General features: G+C 47.4%; 1 protein-coding gene across 4 annotated transcripts in view; it reads left to right on the top strand.

Annotated features, from left to right (window-relative positions):
- RNF220 (ring finger protein 220) overlaps positions 1 to 25,257 on the top strand; it is a gene marked incomplete at its 5' end in the record, with an annotated part of 155,928 nt that overhangs the window by 94,516 nt on the left and 36,155 nt on the right. For 2 of the 4 annotated variants that reach the window (XM_079536010.1, XM_079536007.1), the window contains 5 exons: positions 2,726 to 2,771; positions 9,809 to 9,904; positions 12,732 to 12,774; positions 19,017 to 19,138; positions 20,137 to 20,269. In XM_079536010.1, coding sequence (XP_079392136.1) covers positions 2,726 to 2,771; positions 9,809 to 9,904; positions 12,732 to 12,774; positions 19,017 to 19,138; positions 20,137 to 20,269 — 440 coding nt within the window. Of the gene's footprint in view, positions 1 to 2,725; positions 2,772 to 9,808; positions 9,905 to 12,512; positions 12,558 to 12,731; positions 12,775 to 19,016; positions 19,139 to 20,136; positions 20,270 to 25,257 lie in introns of those variants that run through there. The other 2 variants (XM_079536008.1, XM_079536009.1) reach the window with 2 other exon arrangements.

The following is a 25,257-nucleotide window of genomic DNA, read 5'->3' as shown; positions in this document are numbered from 1 at the left end:
CACCTCCCTGGGCCTCCCTGATGCCAGCACATCACCGCTCTTTCTGAGAAGCTCTTCCTCATGTGCAGGCACATGGGGCAGGAATACGGGCTCCCAGCTGGAGAAGCAAAGCCATCGGGGCAGAGCCAGGCTGCCTGAAGTACTGCCTCTTCCCAGGATGTTGCCTTTCTTATTTGGTAGTTTGGGGGGTGAGGGTCCCTAAAAGGCAAAGAAGTTGTTTTGCTGTAATGAACTAGACAAACAATTCCCCAAATAGATTAAAACTAACTGTAACTTATAAAAGTGGGTAGTAATTATATTTTATTAGCTAGCAAAACACCATTTTTTTATTTCGTAGGATAATTCTGTGTAAATCACCTTAATTAGAAGTGTCAGAAGAGCCTGTGAATATCGTACTTAGTAACTAATTTCCTATGTACAGGTTATAATTTAAAACACATGGATCACTCGCTGAGTGGAAATATGCTAGCCATGAAATAATGTGGGGAGTGTTGGGGTTATTACTATGTAAATGTGTAATCATTTCAGACCACTGCAGCCTGGCTGGGTGATTAAAGAGAATCCCGAGGTCTCCAAAGATTGTGCTCTCTGCGAGAGCCTAGAGCAAAAAACTTTAAAAGGCACCGAAAAGTGTTTGAACTTTAAAGGTCTTGATTTCCCTTTTACCATTTTTAATTTGTCCGCGGTGTTTATGGACGGGAAGGTTTCTCATTGCTGACGGCCCCTCCACTCTCAGCCTCTTCCCAGCACAACTGCTGTGGAGCAGATCTAAAAGTGGTTGTCAGCACTGCTCCTCCCAATGAAGAACAGTACAAACAGAGCCCTTCCACACTGGTCCCAATGGCAGCCCATTGACTGACCAAAGAAACTCTTCCTGGGAGCTCCACTTTCCTGGCACTACAGCCATTGCTGGGGGGAATTAATGAGATTCTTCCTCTCAGCCTTGGAAAGGAATAATTTTAAACACCTTTAACAAGAAAAGGGAGGAAATGAGTTGTTGTTGTGGGTTGTTGGGTTTTTTTGTTTTTTGTTTTTACTTTAACCCAATGATTGGTTTATAAAAGAAAAAAAGCGTTGTTTCACACTTTGGGCAATTCAGAAAATGGAAACATCGTGGGAGGTGGAGGATTTTAAGCTCAATTTTGGCCATCATCAAGGCAGAACAAGTTCTATCTGGCATGAAGGCAAGAGGGAGCTGAAGATGGCATTTATGTCCCAAGAGAAGTCCCAATTGCTCGCATTCGGAACAGAGATGGGAGCGAGCGGCAGGGCTGTGGGACCAGAGATGGCCAGGCTGTGGGATGGGATCGGCAGCATGCCATAGGCAGCAGCCACATTGGATGATGGTTGTGATGTCCTCAAAACACGCAGTACTTGTTCATTCTGAGCATCACACTCTGGGTATGCTCATGCAAAAGCAGCACCTCACTGACCTGAGGGCCTGGAGCGGTGCTCTGCCATTTGGGGTGACTCAGTGGGGAGAGATCACCGCGGGTGTCACCTCACTGTGGGGCGGTGGCACTGGGAGAGGAGGGGACTGTAGCCCCGGGAGAAAACACCTTCCTCCATCCCTTCTCATTTCATAACACCCAGCCATCTGCCAAATCAAGGCAGATTAAAGCCAGCCAAATTCAATTTCTCCCCGCTGCCACTGCAGCTCGGCATCTGGGGCTAAAGTGTCCCCGACAAAGCGAACATGACAGGCACATTGCTTTTTTGTCACATCTAGTACCATGTTGATCTTCTAAAAGTCTCATAAAAATTTATTGATGTCTCCCATATTGCTGTGATTGAGAAGAAAGGAGCGTGTGTGTGCGGCACGGCGCGTGCAGGGGGGGGGGGGGCACGTGCGTGTATTAATGCTCCTGAAGTAGATCTGATTTGATATGTCTTGTTCTATTGTCAGCATCTGTTTAGCGAGGCTTTTTAATACTTTCTGGCTGCCGATCACTCATCCTTAGCCTGGGATGCAGGCTTGCATACAAATTTTGTTATTAAACACAATTCCATCCCTCCCTTCCCAGCCCCCCCCCCGCCCACCCATCCATCCATCACCTCCCCAGGCTCAGGGCATCCAGCCTGCGCCGTGAGCACCGGCACTGGGGCTGGCAGCATATTTCAAGCTCCTTTTGCCTGCTGCAGGTGCTTTGCATTGACAAATCGAATCACGGGGAAATCATTTATTTCCTAATGCTGTTTGCAGCATGTTAGCGGGAGAATTTACATGAGAGAGATTACTTTAATAACCAAAAAATTACAGCGCGGGCCTCCCCGCCATGTCGGCTTTGATATGTAATTGTTTCAAGTTTAACCTGTCTGGAGGGGGGAAGGTGTTATTAAATCTGCAGCATCTCCCGCTGGCGAGGGCAGGCAAGGAGGAGCGCTGCTCCGGGGACCTCCTTCCCTGCTAAACGGGGAGCAGACTGGCTTCACAAATCACTCCAGCCTGCGGCGGCAGCGGCAGCAGCGGGGATCTTCGTTCCCCTGCTCTTTACACTGATTTATTCCCCCTCTGCTTCCCATCCTCCTGTTTTATTGTGCCCGGCCCCATGCAGTGCTCATCACCTTCCCTGTGGCTATCATCCCATTGCCCCTATAGGCTCACTCCCCATTTTTCCCCAGGGTGGAAGAGCTCTTTGCTGTTGGAGATCCCTTCCAAGAGCTCCCCACACTGCCCACTGCAGTGTTTTCATGGCTCTGACCCCATTCTCTTCTCTTTTGGCAGTAAGAACTCCATCCTGAAGGATGCTATGGCTGCAGGCACCCCCAAGGTAAGTGAGTACCTCTTGAAATGTTTTTCCCTGGAGTGATGCATTTTATTTCCCATCACCTTCCCATCCCACTCCACTTTATGTTCCTTGAGGGTGAGACCGTCCCAGGAGCCAGGCTAGCACAGGGAATGCTCTTCCTGTTCCTGTTCCTGTTCCCCACCACATCCCGTGCAGCTGAGGAACGCTGGAGTTGAAGGACCCAGAAGGCTCCAGGATTCCAGATTGTGTCTAATGACAGCTAATGAGAGCTGATCACACGCATACTGAGCTCAAACTGTGAAATCATGCACGGGAGCTAAGGGGCCAGAGCCATATGCCAGCTCTGGAAGAGGGAAGCGGGGCCACCTCTAAGGGATCAAAGCACACCCAAATCACTAAAAGACCATTTCTCAGATGGATTCCCCTCCCAGTACCCCCCTCCCATCACCTCGGCTCAGCAAGCCCTGCTTGCCAGGAACAAGATGCATCATAGCATCACTGCAAAGGGCATCATCTGTTAATTAGCTGCCCTTAAGATGATGCTACAGCAGGAAGGATCAGTGCTTGTGCAGGCAAGTGGCTGATAAGGAGCTCCAGGCCTTGCTTGCCTATTTTTTTCTGGATGCTTTGGGTATCTTTTGGAGCAGCTGGAATGCAACATGGGGGTCACTGCCTTGCCAAGCACATAAACACCCTGCAACCCCCCAGGCCAGGGGCTGGGAGGCAGCGTGCTCCTGGGATATGTCCCAGGCAAACTCAAACCCAAAAAGAAAATAAAGACCCAGAGGGAGTGTGGTTGCCTTTGGGCATCCTGAAGGAGTGAAAGGCACCTGCAAAATAACGTCTGTGAGGGAGAGGGACGGGAGAAAAGACAAATGAGCTGTTTGGAGGTATACGCACCACATGAGTGGCAGCCAGCAGATAAAGAAGAAGGTCCATCTCTCGGCAGGGCTGGGCTTTTGAAGTTTCCATTGACAAAGAATCCCATTTGCCTTGAGCGAGGGGATTAAACTGGGACTGGCGAGTCGTTCTATGTAAAGGAGATCAATCGTCCCCTGTCACCACATGGATCTTTTCCCTTTGCCCGTCACGTCTGGGCCTAAGAACATTAACTTCAAGAAGCCACGAGAGCAGGGAGGGAGAGGGTAAAATCAGGAAATCTTTCATTCCCTTCTCAGAGAGCTTGAAAGCCTCTCAGCCCAGGAGGATTCATTATTTCTAGGTGGTTTTTGCTGGGAGACAAGTCCTGTGTGGCACGGACAGGTGATGTGCTGACCACCGGGTGAGCTCAGTGTTAAAGTCCTCTCTGTCACCACACAGGGCTCAGAGGATGAGGTGCGAGTCAAGGCTGCTCTTTTCCTTGTGCCCATCGAGCCATTGGGATGCAAATTCTCTTTGAGAAAGCCCATTCCTTCCCCATAGTTACCCCAGCAAACATCTCTCCCTGCTGGTAGCAGTAAGCACACATCCCTCGCTTCCTGCTCTCCTGCCCTCAAGAGCTGTCACTCACTGTGCTGGGTCAATTTTCATGGCAATATGTCAAAGAAAATCCAATCACTCAACATGGGATGCGATGAATGCAGGATTATTGTATCAAGTTCTTCTATTATCAGGGCTGACTGAGGCACTGACGGCCAAACAAGGGCTGCGAGATGGGGACTGCAGACGATCCGTCTGCCCATGCAGCAGCAAACTGGGGAGCTCCAAAGTGGTGCCTTCGTCCTCATGTTGTTGAGAGCCCAGATAACTCCCACATGTGTGTCTGAGCTTTGCAGAAGGCAGAGGTGCAAAAAAAAGTGCTAAAAACCCACCTGCTTTGCTGTAGAAGAGTTCTTCCCCATGCATAGGAATTAGAGAGAGCCCTGGCTTCCCTGTGGCACTCACATCTGATGACAAGCCTGAGACATCAGGATGGATGGGAAAAGAAATCCCATTCTCCAACATGAGCTGGGTGTTGGTCAGTACCCTTTCACATCATTTTGGGTCCTCATGGGGAAGTCCAACAGCAGAGCCACTCGGGAAGGCACGTCCTGGAGATGTGTCCCAGTCAGCCATCCCCCAGACCTCTCTGAGCCCGGAGTGTCTATGCAGGACTTCCCCAAAGGCTGACTGTTCTGGCTTGTCCTTGAGAAGTAATGATGAGAGTCTTGCACTCCCATGTGCTCCCAGTTACCTGAGAATGCTTTTTGCCACTGTCTGGCTATGACTCTCCCTTTGTGGGTATAGAATCAGAGAATTGTTGGAAGGGACCCTTAAAGGCCATTAGTCCAACTCCTCTGCAATGAACAGGGTCACCTACAGCTCTGTCAGGTGTCCAGAGTCTTGTCCAGCCTGACTTTGGATGTCTCCAGGGATGGGGCATCCATTACCACTCTGGCCAACCTGTTCCATCATCTCAGTGGGACATTTAGGGAGATCTCTCTCCCTAAATTTCAGCGACTTCCTCTTGGCCATACATGACGGCAGACTGCCTTTCCCACCAAAGCCCAGCTCGTGTGCCAGCTCCCACCACCAGCAAACACTCCGGGTGCTCCCAGACCTCCGCTGTGATCCCCCACCCACCCTGCAGTTTTACAGCTTGGCTGAGCAGTTTGAGAGAGAATTACAGCACCTAGAGGGAAATTTGACCACTAAAGCCCTCCAAGGAGAAAGAGCTTTGAAACAAGTGAGATTTGGAGCCTGAAACCCTGACAGAACGGCTGTGCTAAGCCCTTGCCAGCTGCCTGACTGGAGATGAAATTTCTAGCACAATCATTTAACTTCTCCATATCATGTCTGGTGGTAGGGGCAGGGGCCAGTGTTGGGGCCCCAGGGCTTTGACTCCTTCTCTTGTGTCATGAGCTCGCTGTAGGGGCTCGGGAACGTCACGCTCCTCCCTGTGCAACACCGATTTACGAGGAAGGATTAAAAAGCCAAATCTGAATGCCGTGGCAAGGCTGCAGCCAAGGTGGGGACATGGGAACAGCCTACAGATCTGTGAAGGAGGGGAAATTACCTCGGGTGCGTGCCGGCTGCCAGCTCAGGGTGACGAATACCAGAGCCACTCCAACACAAACCTCCAAGAGGTTATGTGCCATAACACAAATCAGCGCTGAACAAAGCCCCTCGCTTTGCTTGGGCTGAACATCTGTGCTGGAGACACAGCACTGGGCAGGAGGAGCACACACAGACTTGGTCTGGGGGTCGTGTCCCAGCTCCAGAGCACAGATCTGTCCCCTCCATCCTGGCTGTACCCACTGGTGGCTCAGTGTGAAGGGGTCCCCTATCCTGTGCAGTCACATCACCGAAATAAATCAGCAGCTCCCTGCTGACGCTGTTATTTCTGCTCACTATTCACATCCTTCCCATGTTGAAGCTTTCTATCCCCGGTTCCATCCCACCCAGATAAAAGCCACCACATAATTTTGCCTTTCGCTTGCCTGGCAGCAAATGTGGACCCTCCAAAAGCTTCTAGGAAATTCAGCTTTAATAGTAGCATCTTTTTGTCAGGGATCCTCCAGCAGCAGCATAACAAATGGTGAGCAGAGGGAAGGAGGAAAATCGCAGCCAGGCCTGGTATCACTCATTGCTTTCGGGTTACAGTTCCCAAGTGATAACAGCTATTAGCAACACTTTGACGGCTTCCCTACCGTGGAGGGGAGGGCAGGAGACAGAAAACATGTCAAGCCATCACCTCCATGTTAAGTGATAAGTACCTATTTAGGCGGCAGAGTTAAAGCTGAATGCATCAAGCAGGGAATACTTTGTGCCAAAATAAAAAAATATAATAAAAATAAAAATAAAAAAAAAGGTTATAGATACATAGAAAGCAGGGTTGGGGTATTTGTTCTGCTGACAGCAGCGGTGATGGATTGTTTAAGAAAAATAGACTCCCCATGTTTTTCCAGGGCTGTCAGAAAGCCGGAGCCCAGCACTTTAATACCCTCGAATGACCAGACTTGAAAGGGAGCGGGATGTCAGCTGGGCTGGGTCCAGCTTCCATCCCTTCCTGCGTGATGGAGGCAATGCCATGCACCTTTGGTTGGTGCCAAACCTGCCCAGAACCAAACGAGGAGAGGCACAGCAGGAGGGGCCGCAGGAAGGAGCGAGCGCATGGCTTGGACAAGATTGATGGCCTCGTTGCCATTAAGAAAAAAATTAGCCGGTGGCGGCTATCATATTAAAGGGTGAAGAAGCCGTGAATTATTTTCTTAAAGATCTTATCACTTACAATGATAATTTTACCTTCCAAAAGGCCACTTTTAATGAGGCGAGCCAGGCAAAAAGTCATGATTTAATGCCAGATTTTTTTTTTCCAAACACATTTTACTGCTTTTTTGTCCATGTTTAAAAAGCGCCGGTGACCTTTTTTTATTTAGCTTGCCCCAGGTGTAATGCTCAGGCTGATCCTCTCAGGGTTTATAACCTCCGCAGAGAGTGCCTTTACCCAATGGAGAGATGATTTAAAGGGGAGGGAGAAATATGAGGCTGCACAGCCGCTCACACATGTGTCCTCAACGCGGGGAGCTGTGGTTTGCCAGGGAAGGGGCAGCAGGAGATGAGGATGCTCTCTCCCAGTAGCTCCAATCTTACACTGGCAACCAAGGCAGCAAGCAGCCCCTGTTTTGGAGTGAAAAGTTGGAAGAGGGCTGGAGGAAAAATGCAAAGCTGCCTTCACCTCTACAACTGTCTTCCCAGATGGTGGTAGTGAGATGGAGCAGGGCTCTAGCACTGCCTCTACTCTGCTCAGTGCTACCAGCTTGGCCACAGCCACTGGGAAACAGCCCCAGTGCAACAGTCTCAGGGGAAAGAGGCCAAAATCAGGAAGGCAGAGAAGCTGGCCAACTGCATTAGTGGACTAGATGCCCTTTAAGGTCCCTTCCAACTCGAACAATTCTGTGAAGTCACCTTTTCCTCCAGCACCTTACCCAATGCCACAGACCTTAGGACTGCCTTTCCCCTGCCCCACGCTGTCCCACCAGCATGGGCCAAAAGGCAGAGTGTGCCACATCGCCAGGAAACAAGAAAAACAGATGAAGTCAAGCCTCCTAACAGCAAAGTGGAAGTGTGACTTGGCATCACTAACGCCGTGTTTAACATGCCGGCGAGGTATTTAGAATTGAAGTGCTTGCACACAATTTAAAAATAGACAGTTTATTAATCTAAACTGCAAGTGTATGTAGAAGAGGCCCCAAGATTGACATCTTTGGGATTAGTTTAGCCCTGCGTTTTTCCAGAGGTCATCGCCATGGTGCTCAGGAGGTTTGTGGAATAAATGGGGCCGGCGTTCTTCCCAGGACCACACGCTAAAAACTAATACATAACGTTTAATTTACTGTCTCCATAGCTAGCCCAACCATTTTTCACATAATAATATTGGATTAGAGCTACCAGGAGGCTGAGGGGGGAGAGGGAGGTGGGAAGGATCTGTCTGTCTGTCGCCAAAGAATGGGGAGGTGGGTGGTTTTTCCCCTTCTCTAGACTACACTGGAAGACAAAATGTATTTAACCCTCCCAGCTCCGCGTGCTTGGTTTATTAGTGGGGAAAGGGCAGCAACACTGCTACAACTGGGACGTTGTTCTGGAGCCCTACTCAATGCCCACACTGCCCTGCTTTCCTCTCCAGGAGGGCTGTCAGAGCCCAGGGATTGCCTCCTGATGACCAAATGGATTTGTGTGCTGAGTCATCCTTCCACTTGCTCGTATCTTTCCAAAAAAAAAGCACATTTTTTCATGTTTCATTTCAGCCCAGAGGCAAATGTTGCTGGAAAGCTTGCCTTTCTCCAAGGTATTATGCTTTTTAATAATGTTGTCACCACACTTGACCTGTCCAATTCAGATGATATCTACACTTCCCTTCGCAAACATACACATCTCCGAGCAGTCATTTATTGTTGGATCTTGCCAGCTGATTCCTGGAAACAAACATCTGGAGAGCCAAGCTTACAGTGTATATCTTTTACAACGTATTGTGCTACATTTAACCTAGTTTAGTTAATTTCGATTTCAAATTAGAATTTTAAATTGGATTTCCCCCTCTAATTCTTCCAATAATAAACTTGACTCACAACTCAGCATACATTTTTTTAAATGCTGTCAAACTCCTGCAGCAGTCTCTCCTCTCAGGTTCACTGCATGTAGAATTTGGACTTAGCTACTGTTGACTCGAAGTTTATCAGTGATTTCTTAGGTCTCAAATATCACTGATCTTTTTAACCTTCTAAAAGGCCTTTTTTTTTTTTTTTCATGTGCTACTTATTAAAATAAATAGCATCGTTACAGAATGAAGGGTGGCTGTGCTGCCGAGGTGCTGAGAGCTTTAATGCAAAGCTGCTGAGAGATTTAGTGCAACTTGCAGAGACAGATGAGCACATGCTGGCACTGCTCCATGCCAGCACAGTGCTGCATTGCCATATGGTTTTTGTGGATTTCTGGGGTGTTTTCTTTAACCAGGGGACTCTGCTGGATCCCCCATGGCATCTGCAGGGCAGTGCATGGCTGTGCAGTGCTCTGACACTGCACGTGCAAGATGCTCTCCAGCACAGGAGGGGCACACGTTGAGCAGCACTCACTGGTGTGGCTATTTCGTTTCCCACATGGGCTGGGCAACCTCTGTGGTCCAAAGATGCATTCCTGTAGCTCATCTGTCAGATGGGGCAGCGGACGGTTGATAGGAGAGAAAGCAAATTTTTAAGGCAGTTCTCATCCACTGAATCACTTTAAATTGCACATCCAGGCTCAGCTGGCCGTCCCCTTTGGGCTGTGCTTCTAAAACCAGCAGTGCATGTTGTAAATAGCATCAGCTCGACCCTGTTGCTCAGCCAGCAGACCCACCGGCCTCTTCCAATGGGATCACTCATCACTGTCTGAAGGACAGTTGTCCTTTTGTTGCCTGATGTCACTGCACTGGGCTATAGCAGGCCACAGCCCCGCAGCCCAGCCCCAGGCAGGGCAGGCGATGCACAGCATGAGAAGCACAAGGCCAGCCTCACATTGCTCCCCATGCCCTTGAGGGCAGCTTAGTCAGGAGCAGAGCATTGGACGATGCTCACAGCATGAATTTCTCCTTTCTCTCACAGTCAATTTTGTTGTCGGCTTCAATCAAGCGGGAAGGAGATTCTCCAACAGCATCACCCCACTCCTCGGATGACATCCATCACTCAGACAGATACCAGGTAAGTAGGCAGGCACCGTCCTTGCTCTCCGCTGTATGTGGGAGCCAGCTCGCCCCAGCAGCTCTCCATCAGCTCCGCATGCCTATAGAGCACCTTGTCCCTCACGTGGCCACGCAGGCGTGCTTTTGTCTGCACAGTCCTCCAAATGCTGGCTTTCAGTCATAGCTTTAAATCTTCGCAGAGCTTTCTGCTGCGTTACGTTCATCATCTCTGCCGTTGCCATGGCTGTGTTTGTCATTACTTACTCCGTGCTTTGTGAAACTTTCAGAGAAGTGATTTTTTTTTTGGAAAGCAGTGAATGATGTCAGCCTGCAGCAGACCAGACTCTCCATTTCACTGGTGTACTGCTGCCCAGCAAACGGACTTGTGATTCCAACTTAAATGTTGGCAGAGCGGTGCCACCATGTTTTATAACCCTGCAGGTTATATAAAATAAATAAATAAATAAATAAATTCTCTACCCAGAGGAGTAGCAGGTTTAGACCTGCTGTGACACACTGAGTAAAAGCTCTGGGAGACAGAGCAAGAAAGGAAGAAGAAGGCAGCAGCCAGAGTGCAGCTCAGCTTGTTGGGGATCTGTCTGTGGTTTGTGGGCAGGCTGGCACACTTGACTCCTGCTCAAGACACATCCACACTGTTTGGCTGCAAGCCTGTGCTCAGCCACTAGTTTCAACAAAGCTCTGAAAGGCAACAGAAAAAATAATGGTAGTCTTTAGCATAGTGCCGAGCATGCCTTCAGCTACCATGGGGAGAGGCTGGGTGGGCTACGGCTGTATTTGTGTCAGGCATAAATCCACCACCCTATGTGCCATTCTACCCCTACACCCTGTCCTATGCCCATGGCCCAGTGTCCCTCACACTGATGTCCTGTGCCCAAGGTCAAGCCGTTATACATCAGCCACTCGACACCAGCCCAGTCTGCATCAGTGTCAGCAGAAAGAGAGCTGATGACCGTTCTGCGTGCCCAGCCCAGCAGCCCCAACTAAAGCACATGCTCTAGAAGATAGGTCCTATTAATAGCAGCAAAAAATGTGCGCTTACTGCCCATTATTCTGTCCTCTGACCTATTTATTGGTTACATTACCAAATAAAGACAGATCCTCCATTGTTTGCTACATACTCTAAGATACCCTTCAGTTCTAATGTTGTGTCATATCACGGTCACTTCACCCTCATATGAGACCTGGTACAAAGTAAGCGCAGCAAACCCCACAGAAGATACAGAAATGCCTAATACAGGCATTCCTGCTCTCTTCCCTGCTTGCTTTTTTAAGGCTAATAAATAAATAATGTTCTTTCCAAAAGGGTGTGCAATTGCCTTTTGCAATGTCCCCCTTTGCTCAGGAGCACCCCTCCCACCCCACTTCTCCAGATTTCAATCTCTGTGAACTTGGCGGTCCCTTGCAGTCCTCTGTTCCTATAAATTTTTATTATGTCATACTTGAGGACAAATATTCTCAGCAAAAGCCCCCTGTATGTGCTGAGTCTAGTGAGTCTCTAATGTGTTTTAAGTTTGTGAGTATATTTTATGGAGGGTTGCAGCCCTTAATGCAAATGCGTAATGGGAGCTGTAAGTCTGCACTGCAGGGAGAAAAGACCTCTGGGGCCTGATTTTCATTTATGCCTATGCTGGCTGCTTTATGCTCCTCAGGCAACGTAAAGGGACCTCAGAGTGGGTGCCAGGATTGTGTAAAGCCTCAGCCTATCCTTAATAAAGCCACAATATGAATGAGAATTCATTCTTCCTGGCTAACCAAGCGAAACATTCAGGAAGCAGAGCAGAAGACTCTCGTGGTGACTTTAAAGCTGCAAAATTTAGCTTTCCGTATGCAGAGGTGTGCTAGTATTATGAATGCCTCTTGTGGGGATTTAATAATAGCAAATATTCATTGTATTAGTAGCATGCTAAGACGGGAATCATTGGAGTACACATTTTCAGAATCCCTACGGCTTGGTTTTCTTAGTCCTCATGCTTATTTACCACGGGGACACTTAGGGAAGAAGGAGATCTGTGAGTAGGAGCGCTGCAGGAATGCTGGCTTGCTCAGTGCCTTCCTCCACCAAAGCCTCCTGAAAGACAGCTTAATTAACTAAAAGGGTAGAACCCACAATCAGCAGCTTTGATTTTGTAAGTAAGCGCCCTATTGGGTAAGGACCCCTTGAGTCCAGTTGCTCCTGGGCTCTTATTGGCCCTGTAGCACAGGGTGCCAATTGCCCCTGGGTTCTGATTGGCCATTTGCCCTCGGGTTCTACTTGCACCCGATCTCTCATTGGCCACTCACGCCGGAGTCCCACTCGCCCCTCATCTCTAATTGGCCAAACCTCCCTAGTTTCCTACCGCCGCTGAGCTCTGATTGGCCGGGGCTCGCCGAACCTTGCTGCCGCCTGTCGGTTGCCATGGGAACTTCCTCTCCTCTCCCTGCCGTTTTCCCGGTGAACTTTCACCCGCTCGGCGGCGGGTCACATGACCGGGGCCAACATGGCGGCGGCCGCTGGGGGCTGATCGGCGGCGCCTGCCGGGCCGCGCCGTATCCGCCCGCATCCCGGGCCACGCGGGGGGAGCCGCCCCAGGGCCGCCGCCTCGTCGCCCCGCCGGCCGCCCGCGGCTATGCAGAGCGGCAGGAGGGGGCCCGGCGGCGGGGGCCGGGAAGAGGTGGGTGCTGGAGTTGGGCCGGGGGGGGGGGCGGGCCCGGGGCCGGTGCGTCGTCCCGACGATGCGCGGGGCGGGGGGACCGGGCCTTGTTTACGAGGCGGGGGCGGCTGTTGACATCCGGCGGCCGCGGGCCGGGGGCGCTGACACGTGTCCGCTCTTGTCTCCCCTCTGCAGACCTTCCTGCGGGTGCGAGCGAACCGGCAGACCCGGCTGAACGGTGAGTGCGGGCCCTCCTCCATCATCCCGGAGCGGCCCGGCCCGGCCCCGCTTTCTGCCGCTGGGGTCCCCGCACGAACCCGCGGCAACCCTGTGCACTCAGGCTCCTGTGGCACTGCCCGGGTCCTGAGGAAACTTTCCAAGTTGCGGTGTGAGCATTGCTGTATCTGACGTCACCTTCCGTGGTTTTGGGTTCTTGAACTCCCGGTTGCAGCCTGTGTGTTACTTTTATGCTCGAGTTTCTGTGTGTTGATAACAGCAAGTAGACAAGGTTGTCTAGTGAGAAGTGCTTTAGTATTTAGAAGTATTTAGAAAAACTTTATTATTTAGGCTGAAGCTGAAATGCTTCTCCCAGATTCGGAGGAATTGGAACTTTCCTGTACAAAGTAGCAATAATTGGTCATCTGATTTTTCTATGGCCTATTTATGACCTGTGTATTTTGTATGGCCTGTAGCCAACCCAAATTGCAGCGTTCAGATGCCATTCAGGTGCTTAAGCTGCCAGGTGACGCGTTAATATTGAGCTTCCTGCTGTGGTTGTGTAGGACAGAGTGGGGTTTTAAAAAAAACTTTTTTAAAAAAAAAACAAAGCAAAACAAAACAACTTCATCTTAACCAAATAACAAAAAGCTTTAGATTGTACCAGTACTGGAATAGTTTGCTTACATTTGAAGTACTACTTCTTGTATAGTCTTCTTAAACAAGTTGAAGTTTTATTAAGTTACTGACCCAATGTCTTTGATAAGAAATACTGAACTGAATTCAGAGATGGCTTGGAGAGTTTCAAATACGCACCCTGAGGGCCAGAAGCTCTTGAAGGTCTGTCAAGTCATACAACAAAGAGATGAGTTGCCTTGTATCAATATCACATAATTGTTGGCATGTGTGCTCACATCCACACTGCTAGATGAGCGCAGTGAGCTGCCTGTTTGCAGGCAGTCCCCTTTCCTGACACAGACTTCAGATGACTGAAACACACTCAGGTGTTACTCTGCAATGACTTGTTTTGTGTGACAAAGGTCTCTGGAGTCAGTGATGTCAAACTGTTTCTTTATCATTTTTGGATAGTTCAGTCTAAGCTCACACCTTCTGCCTTTTTTCTGGCCAATAATTTTATTTAACAAAAAAAGTCTGAACGAGGCTTGTGAGGTTCTTGGCATTGTGGAGTCCTCTAGGATGAATGAAAGCTCTTGATGACAGCATGCTCTGCTGAACCAGCTCAGCGGTGCTTTCTGCTTTTGACTTTAGCCTGAAGCAGGACTGCAGCACAGTCAGTATGTGCTGCAGTCTGGGACCTGCTTTGGGTTGTTTTTGTGAACTGAAGGGGCTTGTCAGCTGAAGGGAGGCTGCTACTTCTGCGTGGCATTTGCATTGCTCTCGCTGAACCTTCTACTCTTTTTAGGAGTACAGTGAACAAAACTAACAGTCATCATCCAGATGAGGGCATTTTGATTAAATAACACACTTATAACTGTAATTGTTCTCTTGTGTACCTTAGCAGGACTAGGTCCAGAGCTAGGGAGCTGGATGCAGAAATATTAGCTGCAGTGCTTTGGTCAAGATGGATTAGAGTCGGCTCCTCCTCACCTTATCTTTTTATGACTCTTGATTATTACTATTCCCAGAATGTGCCCATGGTGATACCTGGCTCAGTCCTGAGCAGTTAGATGGGCATTCAGCTGGGTGGCTGGATAGTGTATTCAGCTGCTGTCAGTGCTTATGACCACTGAACTCTCCTGCTTTCTCATTTGCTCCTCCGCATTTGTACCAAAATAACTTATTCGTAAGCTTCACCATGTTATTGTTAGTTGGTTAACCAATATCGTTCCAGATGGAGAATGCTTGAGTGCTTTGGAAAAAAAAGCTTATTTATCTATATCCTGTATTTTAACAAGCTTCTTATCAATCACTCAGTTTTATAGCTTGTTCTGTGAGAATTATTTCCTTATCCCTATTGGTTTGCATGGACAGAAAATGTGTAGGACTTGTCCAAGACATCTGGCATTCTGCTTCATGTTCTTATTGGCACATAACATATAGAAAATGCAAACTTATGTTAAAGAAAAACCTACTATTTCACTTTTTTTCTATTATATTTTAAAGGTTCTTCTCAGTGTTGCTGTTACCTGTTTGTCTGGCTGTCTCTGTAAAGTTTCTTACCAGCTGAGCTTTAGGATCACTTTTGGAAACTCCCCCTGAAAAGAGGGATCTGCAGTGTTTGCTGTTCTCCCACGTAGACCTTGACTCAGATCTCAGCTGCCCTGGCTCTTTGTGCCTGAGTGGCCTCTCAAATATTCTGGACATGTTTCATCCCAGTGTGGTCCCTTGAGACAGAACAGGAGCTAAGGAAAGAGAAGGTAGAGAAAGGGATGCCTTCTGTGAGCCTGGGTGCAGTGTAAATAAGACCTTATGTGGTTCACATATACTTGGTCCAGAATTCTGATTCTGTAAGTCAAACCTTTAACTTACCTTGGACTGTACATAAGGTAATTGTAAGCTCTGTACATAAGGCATTTGTGAGCTCTGGAGCAGCAGATTAATGTTGTCTGTAAGACACTTGGTCGAGTGTTTTTGTATCTGAAGTTCCCTGTCAGCCTCAGTGAGTTAATCCAGCACCTTTCACCTGTGCTAAACTCACTTCGTGGGGTTGTGTCCTTGTGAACTCAGGCATATGAGGTGCTGATTCCTGGTGTAGCTATATGTTAAAGGAGGCATTTTGTTCATTTGCCTTTTTTCCCATGTTGCTAAAGTCAAAACTTGAAGCCACTTTGTAAATTGATGCTGAAGAAGTTTAATGCTGCACGTCTGCTTAGAGGCACAGTTATGATTAGTGTACCAGAGCATGGATTCAGCAGGTCAAGTCTGTACCATCCTTGGAGAACAGCGTCAGGTGGAAGATTGCTGAAAATTATCTGTGTCGTCGAGACCCTTCTGTGAATTTGGCCTTTAGTGTTCTCTCTCAGGCAGATGAGCAGCAAATCATACACAAGGTCTGAAACAGATTTATTCTTGACCATCTGTTTTCCTGCTTTAGCTTGTTCTTGAGGTGGCTTTTTGTACTCTGTCATAGCTGTCTTTTTTCACTTGGATCAGATGCTCTTGGGTAAGTCATCAGCCACAGAAGCCTTTTGTGATGAGTCCAACAAAGTGTAAACACTCCTCAAGACTCTCGTAGTAGATTTGTGGAGAGCAGGTGCTACCTCTCATGCCTAAATATCTCTGATTCACATTTAGGGGTATTTGCAAAGTTGGCATTCTCAGTTGAGCTGCAGAATGGGTCCTTACAATGATCTTTGTGGTTTGTTGCTGCACTCAATTCACCACAAGCACACCAAGTGTTCCAGTAGCTGGTGATGGGTGGGGGAGGGACAAAGCTAGGTGATTTTCACTGGAAAGGAGACCAAAATGTTTCCACTTAATTTGATTGGCCTGCCATTGCAGGAGCTGCTAATGATGTCTGCATGGGACTCGGGGGACCACTCAAACTGGTGGAGGGAATCATAAGAGATATTGCGAGTAACTTAATCATCTCCTTGGATGCTGCAGGAGAGGTTTGTCTCGTGTCCACTGCTGGATGCACTGGAAGAGCACTCTGGGTGTAATTAGACAGCCCCATCCTGAGGGTGGATTTCTGTTTACTGGGAAGCGTGGCGGTGAAAACTAAAACCCATTAGCTTTCCTTCCAGGAAATTTTTCTGAGCCAGAGCATAACCTAATCCTCAAGCATTAATAATTCTTAAGCCTAGATGGGAAGAGCTGTGAGAAAGACACTCGGTCCCTTCCACCTGCGGAGGGTGGCCTGGCTTCCTCTCTCCCCTCCTGTGGGAAGGCAGCAGAGATTTGGAAGCCCAGACTGCTTCTGCCTGTGTTTTTATCTCGCTGAACTACAAGAGGGAATCACTTTTTTTTTTTTTTTTTTCTTCTTCTTTCTTCTCCCAAGCTCCTGCGACAGGAGTGTAGGGGAGAGGGATTAGTGAGCTAATTAGAAATGATCGCATCTATCAACACTAATTAAGAATCCTGTGGTCTTACTTGCGTGTTCTTTTGAGCGGTTCCCCTTCGGGACAGCACCACAATCACCCCCTGCCTTTGGGGCCGCTCTGTCTCTGCCGTGCTGATTGGAAGTGATGGCAGGGCTGCGTGTCGGGTATGGAAAATGTGGCTTGGGATGGGCTTTCGAGGCTGCAGCAGTCCCTTTGGTTTTCTGCTGTCAGCCAGGGGCACACCGGGCCTCTGTGGGCACCACTAATGACCACAGAATGAAAATGGCAGGGGATTTGGTTTCAACACTTCTTCTGTCCAGTGGCTTTTTCACTTGTGACACTGGAACTACGAGGGCTGCTTCGCCAAGGAGCCACCTGCTGAGACCTACCAGAATATTTTAATGCTCCTTCCCTCCATTTCCCTGCTTAAAAACAGGGTGAGCTGAGGGACAGGTGTCTGTCGCTAGAATAGAGAAGGCTTGCTTTCTGTCTTCCTGCATTTTATTTTTTTCTGGTCAGGTGAGCGTTTACTGGAATACAACTGAGTCAGTTTCCAGCCTGCTCTCTCAGGGAAGAAGCCCTGCTAGGGGGTGTAGGTGCTCCCTGACCCGGAACTTCAGAAAGCTCTTATGCACTGAAGTACAAACCAGACAGAGTATGGTTAAACACTATCCCTGGTAGTAGTGCTGTGCCAGCTTGGAGGAGTTGGTTTGGGGGCTTCCAAGCGGGGAGATAAAACAGAAGACTTTAGGGGTCACTGTTTTAATTAGGAGTGGAGTATAATTCATTTGGGCGCTCTGAAATAACACTTGGTGATTATTGTTTGCTTTTGTATTGACTGGGAGTCATGCAGTTTACTTCTGGAGTAAAAGCTGACGCTGCAGATAAAATAACTGGCTTAAGCAGATAAAGTAGAAGGGAAACTACCAAAATATCCTACCAGAAGTACTGAAGTACAGACTGTGAAACTCCAACAGCAGATGAAAGCAGTGTGCAGTTACTCAAGAGAGCTGCTGCTGTTCAAAGAACTGGGTCTCTAAGGCACTCCTGCTCTGGTTGGAGCTGTCTGTTATTGTAGGAGAGTTGTGTTTGCAGAATCCTTTTTATGATGCCAGGAACACAGGTTTGTTTTGAAGGAATTTTTTTATTTTTATTTTTTTATTTTTTTTTTGGCAAATCTGCTTGCTTTCAGTGAGGAAAAGCAGTGCTCCAGATATACGAAGCCTTCTTAATAGTGGAGTTTCAGAGCGTAGGGGAAGGTGAATATTCCTAATTCTGAATGGTGGGAAAGCACAGCCAAACCCAGAGATTCCTATGTCCAGCAAAGCCAACAATAAAGCCCTGTTTCAAGGCTGGTGGTGTATTCAGCTCCAGCTTCATCAATCACACGATGCTGTGAATGCACAAATCTGATGTACTATAGGGGACAGTTGACACAAACTTTCCTGTACCCTGGTGTGGTCCTGGCGTTGCAGCACCTTTCTCGTTGTCTCTGGCTGCAGAGAGCTGTTATCTCACAGGTTTTGTGGACAAGGCTTTCAGAGCACGCTGCAGCACTCACCATGTCAGGAATGATTTCTGCAGCTTTTTGGTGGTGTCATCTCTCATTATCACACGGGCTTTCCTTGGGCTTTTCCTTGTCTCTCATTCAGAATTTTGACCTTCCATATTAATTAAATAGGAACTTTCCTGCAGCCAGTGATTGAGTTATTCAGTAATACCTGCCTAAAGCCATCATAATAAAGGACAGTAGTTCTATTTAATGCAAATGATTTGGTTCCAGATGTTTTGATCACATTAAATGATGGCTCAAATTAACCAGAGATCATATTAAGCAACAGGCTACCTTGGCTGCTTTTTCTAATCAGCGTGATTCCTAACGTGTTTGTGTCCCAGAACATGCCCCGAAGAAGGCAGTTTCTCTGTACATTAGAACAGTGAAATAAAAATAACAGGGAGAGACAGAAGCTGTCTGGGGTGGGTGCTGTGTTTTTCACAGCAAGGATCTTTCCATAAATGCTACCTGCTACTAAGATCTGCTTGTGACAGTTTGGGAAGGAATCATTTAGGGCGTGCAGGAGACACTCCTGAAAGTGGCTGTCTTACATAATCTGTCTGAGGCTTTTTGGGCACTGCAGGGGCTTTCTGTGGTCAGAGCAAGTTTCTATGTAAGGAATGGATGGATCTACAAACTTGACATGTCTTCCTTTTTTTTTTTTTTTTTTTTTTTTTTTTTTCTTTCCTTGCTTTATCCATGCAGCTCGGATTGGAAAAATGAAACGGAGGAAGCAAGACGAAGGGCAGGTATGTCCCCTCTGCAACCGACCTCTGTCAGGATCCGAGGAGGAGATGAGTAGGCATGTGGAACAATGCCTTGCAAAGGTAGAGGCGCAGCAGGATCGCCAGCTGCCATTCCCTTCTCCCTACTCTCAGCTTTGTCTGACTTAACATGGGGCAAACACTAACACTGTTGAGCTTGCAGGCAATGCTAACTGTCTCCCTGAGATCTGTAGTCACTTCCTTTGTCTTGGAAGGTGGATTCTTCTGGATTTTCTCCTGTTTTGCGTTTATTTCCTGCACTCTTTCACTAAGTCTAAGTTGTAGAAAGTAAGTGTAGAGCTGTTGAGTGTGTGAAGCCTTTTATAGTGCTGTATGCTTCCTATGCAGCACAGCAAGAAGAGTTCTTTCTGCACGGCGACAGCATTGGAATTACTTTTGTTGGATTCTTTTGTAACAGGCTGGCACTTGTAAATGTTTCATGACCACCTTACTCCAAAAATTGTGTTCAAGCAGAACAGTTCTCTTGCTGTTTTTTCCAAAGACAGCAAGGAATAAGGAGGAAAAAGCATCAGGGATAAGAGAATTGTCATAGGGCTTTCTGTGCTTGTTTTGCAGGGAAAGCCCGTAGCAGAGATAACAAATTCATTCATTCTTGTCATCTCAAGAAGTGCGTGGTGTAAAGACAGGTGTCTTTTGATCAGTGTGCCTCAATAATGCTCTAGGAGAGTATTCCTTGTCAGCTCCTGTAGCCTGGGAGCTTCTCAGTGCTGGGGATCAAAGGAATCTGTTGTTTACATGATAAATAGGGAAACTGTGCTCCAAATAGAGGAACACATTGAAATGCACACCAGTGTCATAGGAACCAGAGCTGAGTTTTGCTTGTGCAAAACTGATGACCCCCTGCCACTTCTTTTGACTTTAAGGTTGTCATGTTCTTATAGTTCCCATTTTCTTCTGAGCTCCGATGGCTGGGAATGGGGAGGGGAGCAAATCCTACCCCGGAACAGCCCAGCTTTCCTTCTCTATCTCACCCTGATTTGTTAACCCTGTAGTGCTATTTCATGCGTCTCAACGCTCTGTCCCCGCTTTCCCCTGTGCAGAGAGAAGGTTCGTGCATGACCGAGGATGACTCTGTAGACATCGAGAACGAGAACGGCAACCGCTTTGAAGAATACGAATGGTGTGGGCAGAAGAGGATACGGGCCACTACGCTCCTGGAGGGAGGATTTCGAGGTGCGCCGATGTTTTGAGTCCCTTGTAAATCATTCTGCTGTGGTAGGTGACTGTGGCTTGTTGTTAAAGGGAGGGACGTGGAAGTTCTCTCCCAAAGAATGGGACCTTAACCCTTTGCAAGAACGTAAAGCAATTTCAGCTTTCTGCCCGTCTGGAATGATAAGATTCAAAAATTGTGCAAGTCCTGAGCAAACGCATGGTATTATTTCTTGCTCGAGAAATGTGGTTAAAGAGGGGAACGGGTAGAATGGGGAGATCATCTGGGGAAAATGGATTCCTATATGTTACACCTAGTATCATATACGTGGAAATATGTGAAGAGACGGAAATAGAAATGAAATTGTAAAAACTCCCAGCCTGGAGTGACGAAAGCTGGTGTACCAGCCTCTGGTGATGTATTGAAGGTGACAGCTAAGTCGCTTTAGCACCTGCATAAAATATTAAAGGCCCGGTTGTGCATTTATCACTCCATCCCTTTTAAGGTTGATAAATGAGAATCCAGAAACCTGCTCTGCACCTCCAGCACTGCAAGCCCTTAGGGCTCCCAGACAAACACATTTTATTTTTCTCCTTCTTCTGCTCCTTCCCCAGTGACGGGGAAATCAGTTACTGAGGAGAGAGTGAGTTATGGCAAAATTTGACCTCTCATGAGCTTTATTGGTGAATGTAATTTTAGCTAGAAACCTGTCCCCTCTCTTACACTCAGCCTTTTGGCCTCAAGGAGGAGGATTTACTAAACTGTTCTTTGGCAAAAACCTCTGGCACTAAGGAGAGTCTCACAAGCAATCCACGTAGTGCATACCTAATGAGGGGAGGAATGCTAGCTCCCTCCGTTCAATAAAGAGGGTGGGATGTAATCTCTTCCTATATCAGCTTGGATTTTAATTTAAAATATCTCAAGAGGAAAGGCTGCTAAGTAAGGGACTTGGTCTTAAAAGCCAGTCGTGTGCTGAGTGGCAACCTGGCACTCCTGATCTGCTCTTACCTTCCTCTGAAATTACATCATATTAGAGCAGGTATCAGGAGCACAGAGGTGAAGGAGCAGCTTCTACTGATTTTAAAGGCTACCCATCGAAGCTCATGTTGTTTGCTTTCTGCGTCTGTGGCCTTCATTTTCATTACTTCTTTCCGGCATGGAGAGTTGAATGATACTGGGTAGCAGTCTGATGAGACCATGCAGGGCCTTAGGCTTGTGTTTAGTGCAGTTATTACAATCAGTAGCAGAGAAGCATGGGATGCCTGTGTGCTTTTGTCTCTACTGGTCCTGATTAGACAGGATACTCAGTTAATTCCTGACAGACCATGCACATACAGAGTGTACTCATTTACTCTGTGCACCGAGCAGCTGAGTTTTGGAAGAGAGCACAATCTTCCACTTCTTTGGCTGAAGCACTGTGCTGTCTTCACCTGGATCTATTTCCAGTTGTGTCTGAATTAATTCACTGAGGTATGGACTGAAGTTTTCATATGGCTTCAGTCAGGGTGTTCTTCATACAAGGCTCCAGGTTGACAAAGTGTGTGTAACTGATAGGGTTAGGCTATATAAATGCAGAGGGTTTACACCCTGATACTTTTTATTTAAACTGGAATTCTCAAGTGTGTTAGTTTGCATTAAATAAATCAACTACTTTCTTTCACCATCAAAGATTAAATAGATCGTAACAGCAGTCATGGCTGCAACCTTCTCTTCTAGCTGGCTGTATGTGAATCTCTGAATCTGATGTACAGAAGTAGCCTTGCTTCCATTGAGAATTATGAGGTCTGTCTCTTCTTTCCTTACCGAGGTCTGCATGACACTGTCAACAGCATTTAGTTGTGTGAACTGATCCAGTAAAGTACCAGCAAACTGGAAGAGGTGAGCATGGGTAAACCCTCAGTAATTGCCCTGATGGGAAGGACCTTTAGTTGACTCCTGCTCTTGGTGCAGGATGCTATGCTATAGGCAGGATACTATTTAAAACCAACTTTCTGCCTAATGTTTTGGGATGGCTAGATGATATCTGCAGGGTACCTGCATACCCTATGCAGGAATCTTCCATAAAATGTGGGAAGTCAAAGCAAAGCTGGAAAGCTCCCCTTGTTAGCTGATTGAATTTCTTTTTAAGGAAGTTATACTTTTCCATGCTCCCTTTAGTGATTCTCCTGTTTTCTCTGGTCTTTGTTGGTCAGATCTGCTTTGTGCACTCTCAGGTAAAGCTGACTGTCCTTTTCCTTTCTCAGCCAATGTTGATTCTTCCCTTGTTCTAGGGACAGAGTCCCTATTGTACAGCCTTGAAGCACAACACGGTGTTCTAGAGATGCTCTCCAGTGCTTAAACATGCTTTGTCTGGAGTTGGTAAGGCCCTCATTAACCCTTGTCACCCGAGGCTTCATGTTTGGCTCTGTTCCCTTTGCTAAAAAGTAGCAGCGATGTGGAAATCAAAGGCCTTTTATAATGCCAGACAGCTTTTGCCAGGCTGCAGGGATGTCAGGGACGTCTGAAGAGTTGACGTGGGGAAATATATAAAACCAGAGGGGAGAATAGACATCCATGTGTCTCATCAGTTTTGGTTTTAATAGTGTGTTGCTGGGAGGAGATGTCACAGCTGGGCGGTGAGTGGAGCAGGATGCTGTGGCCAGCACGTATTGCACGAGTTGGCTCAGACGGTGGGCAGCGTTACAGAAGCAGCTCAAACTTAGCACAGGTTCCTGGCTGCCTATTCTTATCATCTTTGGTTAATGGGCATGTTTATGTGCCTCTCAAGGTCAGTAAAGCTTTGCTGAAAGATCTTGTCAGTTTTTTCAGGCGAGGGAAGGCTGGGACTTTTTTTTTTTTTTCTTTTTTCCTTGAAAGCAGGTCAGGGACAGTAACAGCCCAGCTCAGATTTTCTGGAAGATGGTTTAATACTTGAGAGCAATCACAGGCTGAAAGCCTCACTTGTGTGGTTCCCAGGATGAAGTTTTCTTGATCCCAAAGCTGTTGCAGGGAAGATTTGCTCCTCTCACCTTAGGAGCTGTCTTAAGAAGTCCAGCAGAGCTGAAGTACTCCTTGCTTGCCATGGTTCAGCATACTTGACACAGCAGTTGGAAAGAAAAGGAGATAGTAGCAACTAGGAATACAGCCTGGGTGAGAAGTGCTGAGATTAGTATGCTGTCTCTTAAGCAGTTGGGCTTGGTGAAGGCATTCAGTCAAGAGTTATTTAGTACTTCTAGAGGTTCTCCTGCCTTCGCAAAGCATCGTCTGCTATTGCTTCATGTGCTTATCTCAGACTGGATCCGTGCAGGGTATAAATGAAGATTGTTGGCAGTTAGATAGGATTTGGAATGGTTTTGTTTCAGCAGAGGTTCTGTTTGAAGCAGGAATTCATAGTTGAAGATGACTGCAGAAGGCTACCAGCATGAAATACCTACTGCTATTTGAATCAAGCTCTTGCTTCAAAATGTAAAGCCATAGAGAGGAATTAATAAAATATTTCCCTATCTCATAACTGTCACAAGACTGAAATTTCTTTTGAAATTCCTGAACCATCTGTCCCTATGTCCCTGGATCATCCCTTTCTGATGGTCTTTGTTACAGGAGATTATTTCATGCGATCTTTGTCTAATGAGTTTCTCTGTTTAGGAAGCCAACGAGGCTTCACAAGTGAAAGCATCAAGTGGGTCCCTCTCTGATGTTTTTTAGTTGTTTTTTTTCCTACCACTCAATGTATTTGTAGCAATTCTTCTGTTCCTCTCCAGAATGGATGCACGTTACCCTCAGTGTTTACACTGTAAGGTTATCCCTTTAAAGATTTCCTGAGGGAAGTTCAAAAGGGTTTTTTTCTTTGAAAGATTCACTGTCTCTTTTTGTGTGTATGTCTCTTACTTGAAAGAAGGAAAAAGGAGGGGGGGAGTGAAAAAAAGTGCTTTATCTGAAAAGAATCACATCAGCTTCGCACTGATAGAAGCTGCTGTCATCTCTTAAACGGCTTAGCACAGTCAAAAGGCAAGAGGACTTAAAACAGTGTCTTACACAGGGATCGATGGGTGGAACATATAACTCGTAACTGCAAAAAAAAAAAAGCACGGGGGGAGAGATAACGGTAATGATTGCATTGAGGGAAGCTTGAGGGAGGCTTGTTCTTTGTAACACAGCTTCAAAGGTGTCTGGGCCGATGCCTGAGCAAACTGTCCTGTGAAGTCGTGCCTCTGCAGGGCTGGGAGCAGGGGATGCTTGCACCCTTCTGTTCCCCAGCAGATGGGACAAAGTAGATGAGTAAACACCAGGTTAGCAGCTCCCTTCTGCTGCCTCGTGCTCGACGAGGGGTTCTTCCCACTCCGTCTCCGGCCGCTCTCTCTGGAAGGGGCTGTCCGGGAGGGAGCGGCTGGGGCTGGCGGGGGGACAGGATGTCAGTTTATCGATCGCACCTCAGTCAGGAGAGCTGCAGGCGCAGCGCTCTGAGCACGAGCGGCAGCGTGCTTAATGTGATTGAAAGGCAGTTAAAATGGCGGTGACCTTTTCAGGGGGAATTAGATTGCCTGCCAAGAGTGGTTAGAGGGAGTGATAACGCCAGCTTGAGGAAGCTGTCCAGTCTGCTTCAAAGGGAGGGAGACAGCGACAGGGAACGCAAGCTAGTAGCAAGTACCATTTAAAGCACGAACCACGCGGTCTGATAGAACAGAGATTGCTGTCCTCTTTAGATATGAAAAGATTGAAGAATTGTAGCTACGTTCTCTCCACCCGCACCGTCCTCCTCTCTTCCATCTTCCCCCAGGCAAAGCTTTCCTTTGGACGTGGAAGCAAGATAGTCACCGTTGCTTTCGGGGGTTTCTTCAGCAGGTTGGTTTCCTTGAAAATGACACAGAAGAGAGAAAGACTTTGAAAGTGTTGATGGTAAACAGGGAATTTTCAGGGGCAGATGCCTTCTAAGAAAGATCGCCGTGATGACAACTGATGGATTGTGAATGCTTCTGAAGATAAATTGAGGATTGCTTGACTCAAGCTTCTCTTTCACAGAGTCATTAAGTTT

Source organism: Tetrao urogallus (assembly GCF_951394365.1).
Source record: "Tetrao urogallus genome assembly, chromosome: 5".
Taxonomy (NCBI): Eukaryota; Metazoa; Chordata; class Aves; order Galliformes; family Phasianidae; genus Tetrao; species Tetrao urogallus.
Note: the sequence above shows the minus strand (reverse complement) of the source record. Positions and strands in the feature narration are given on the sequence as shown.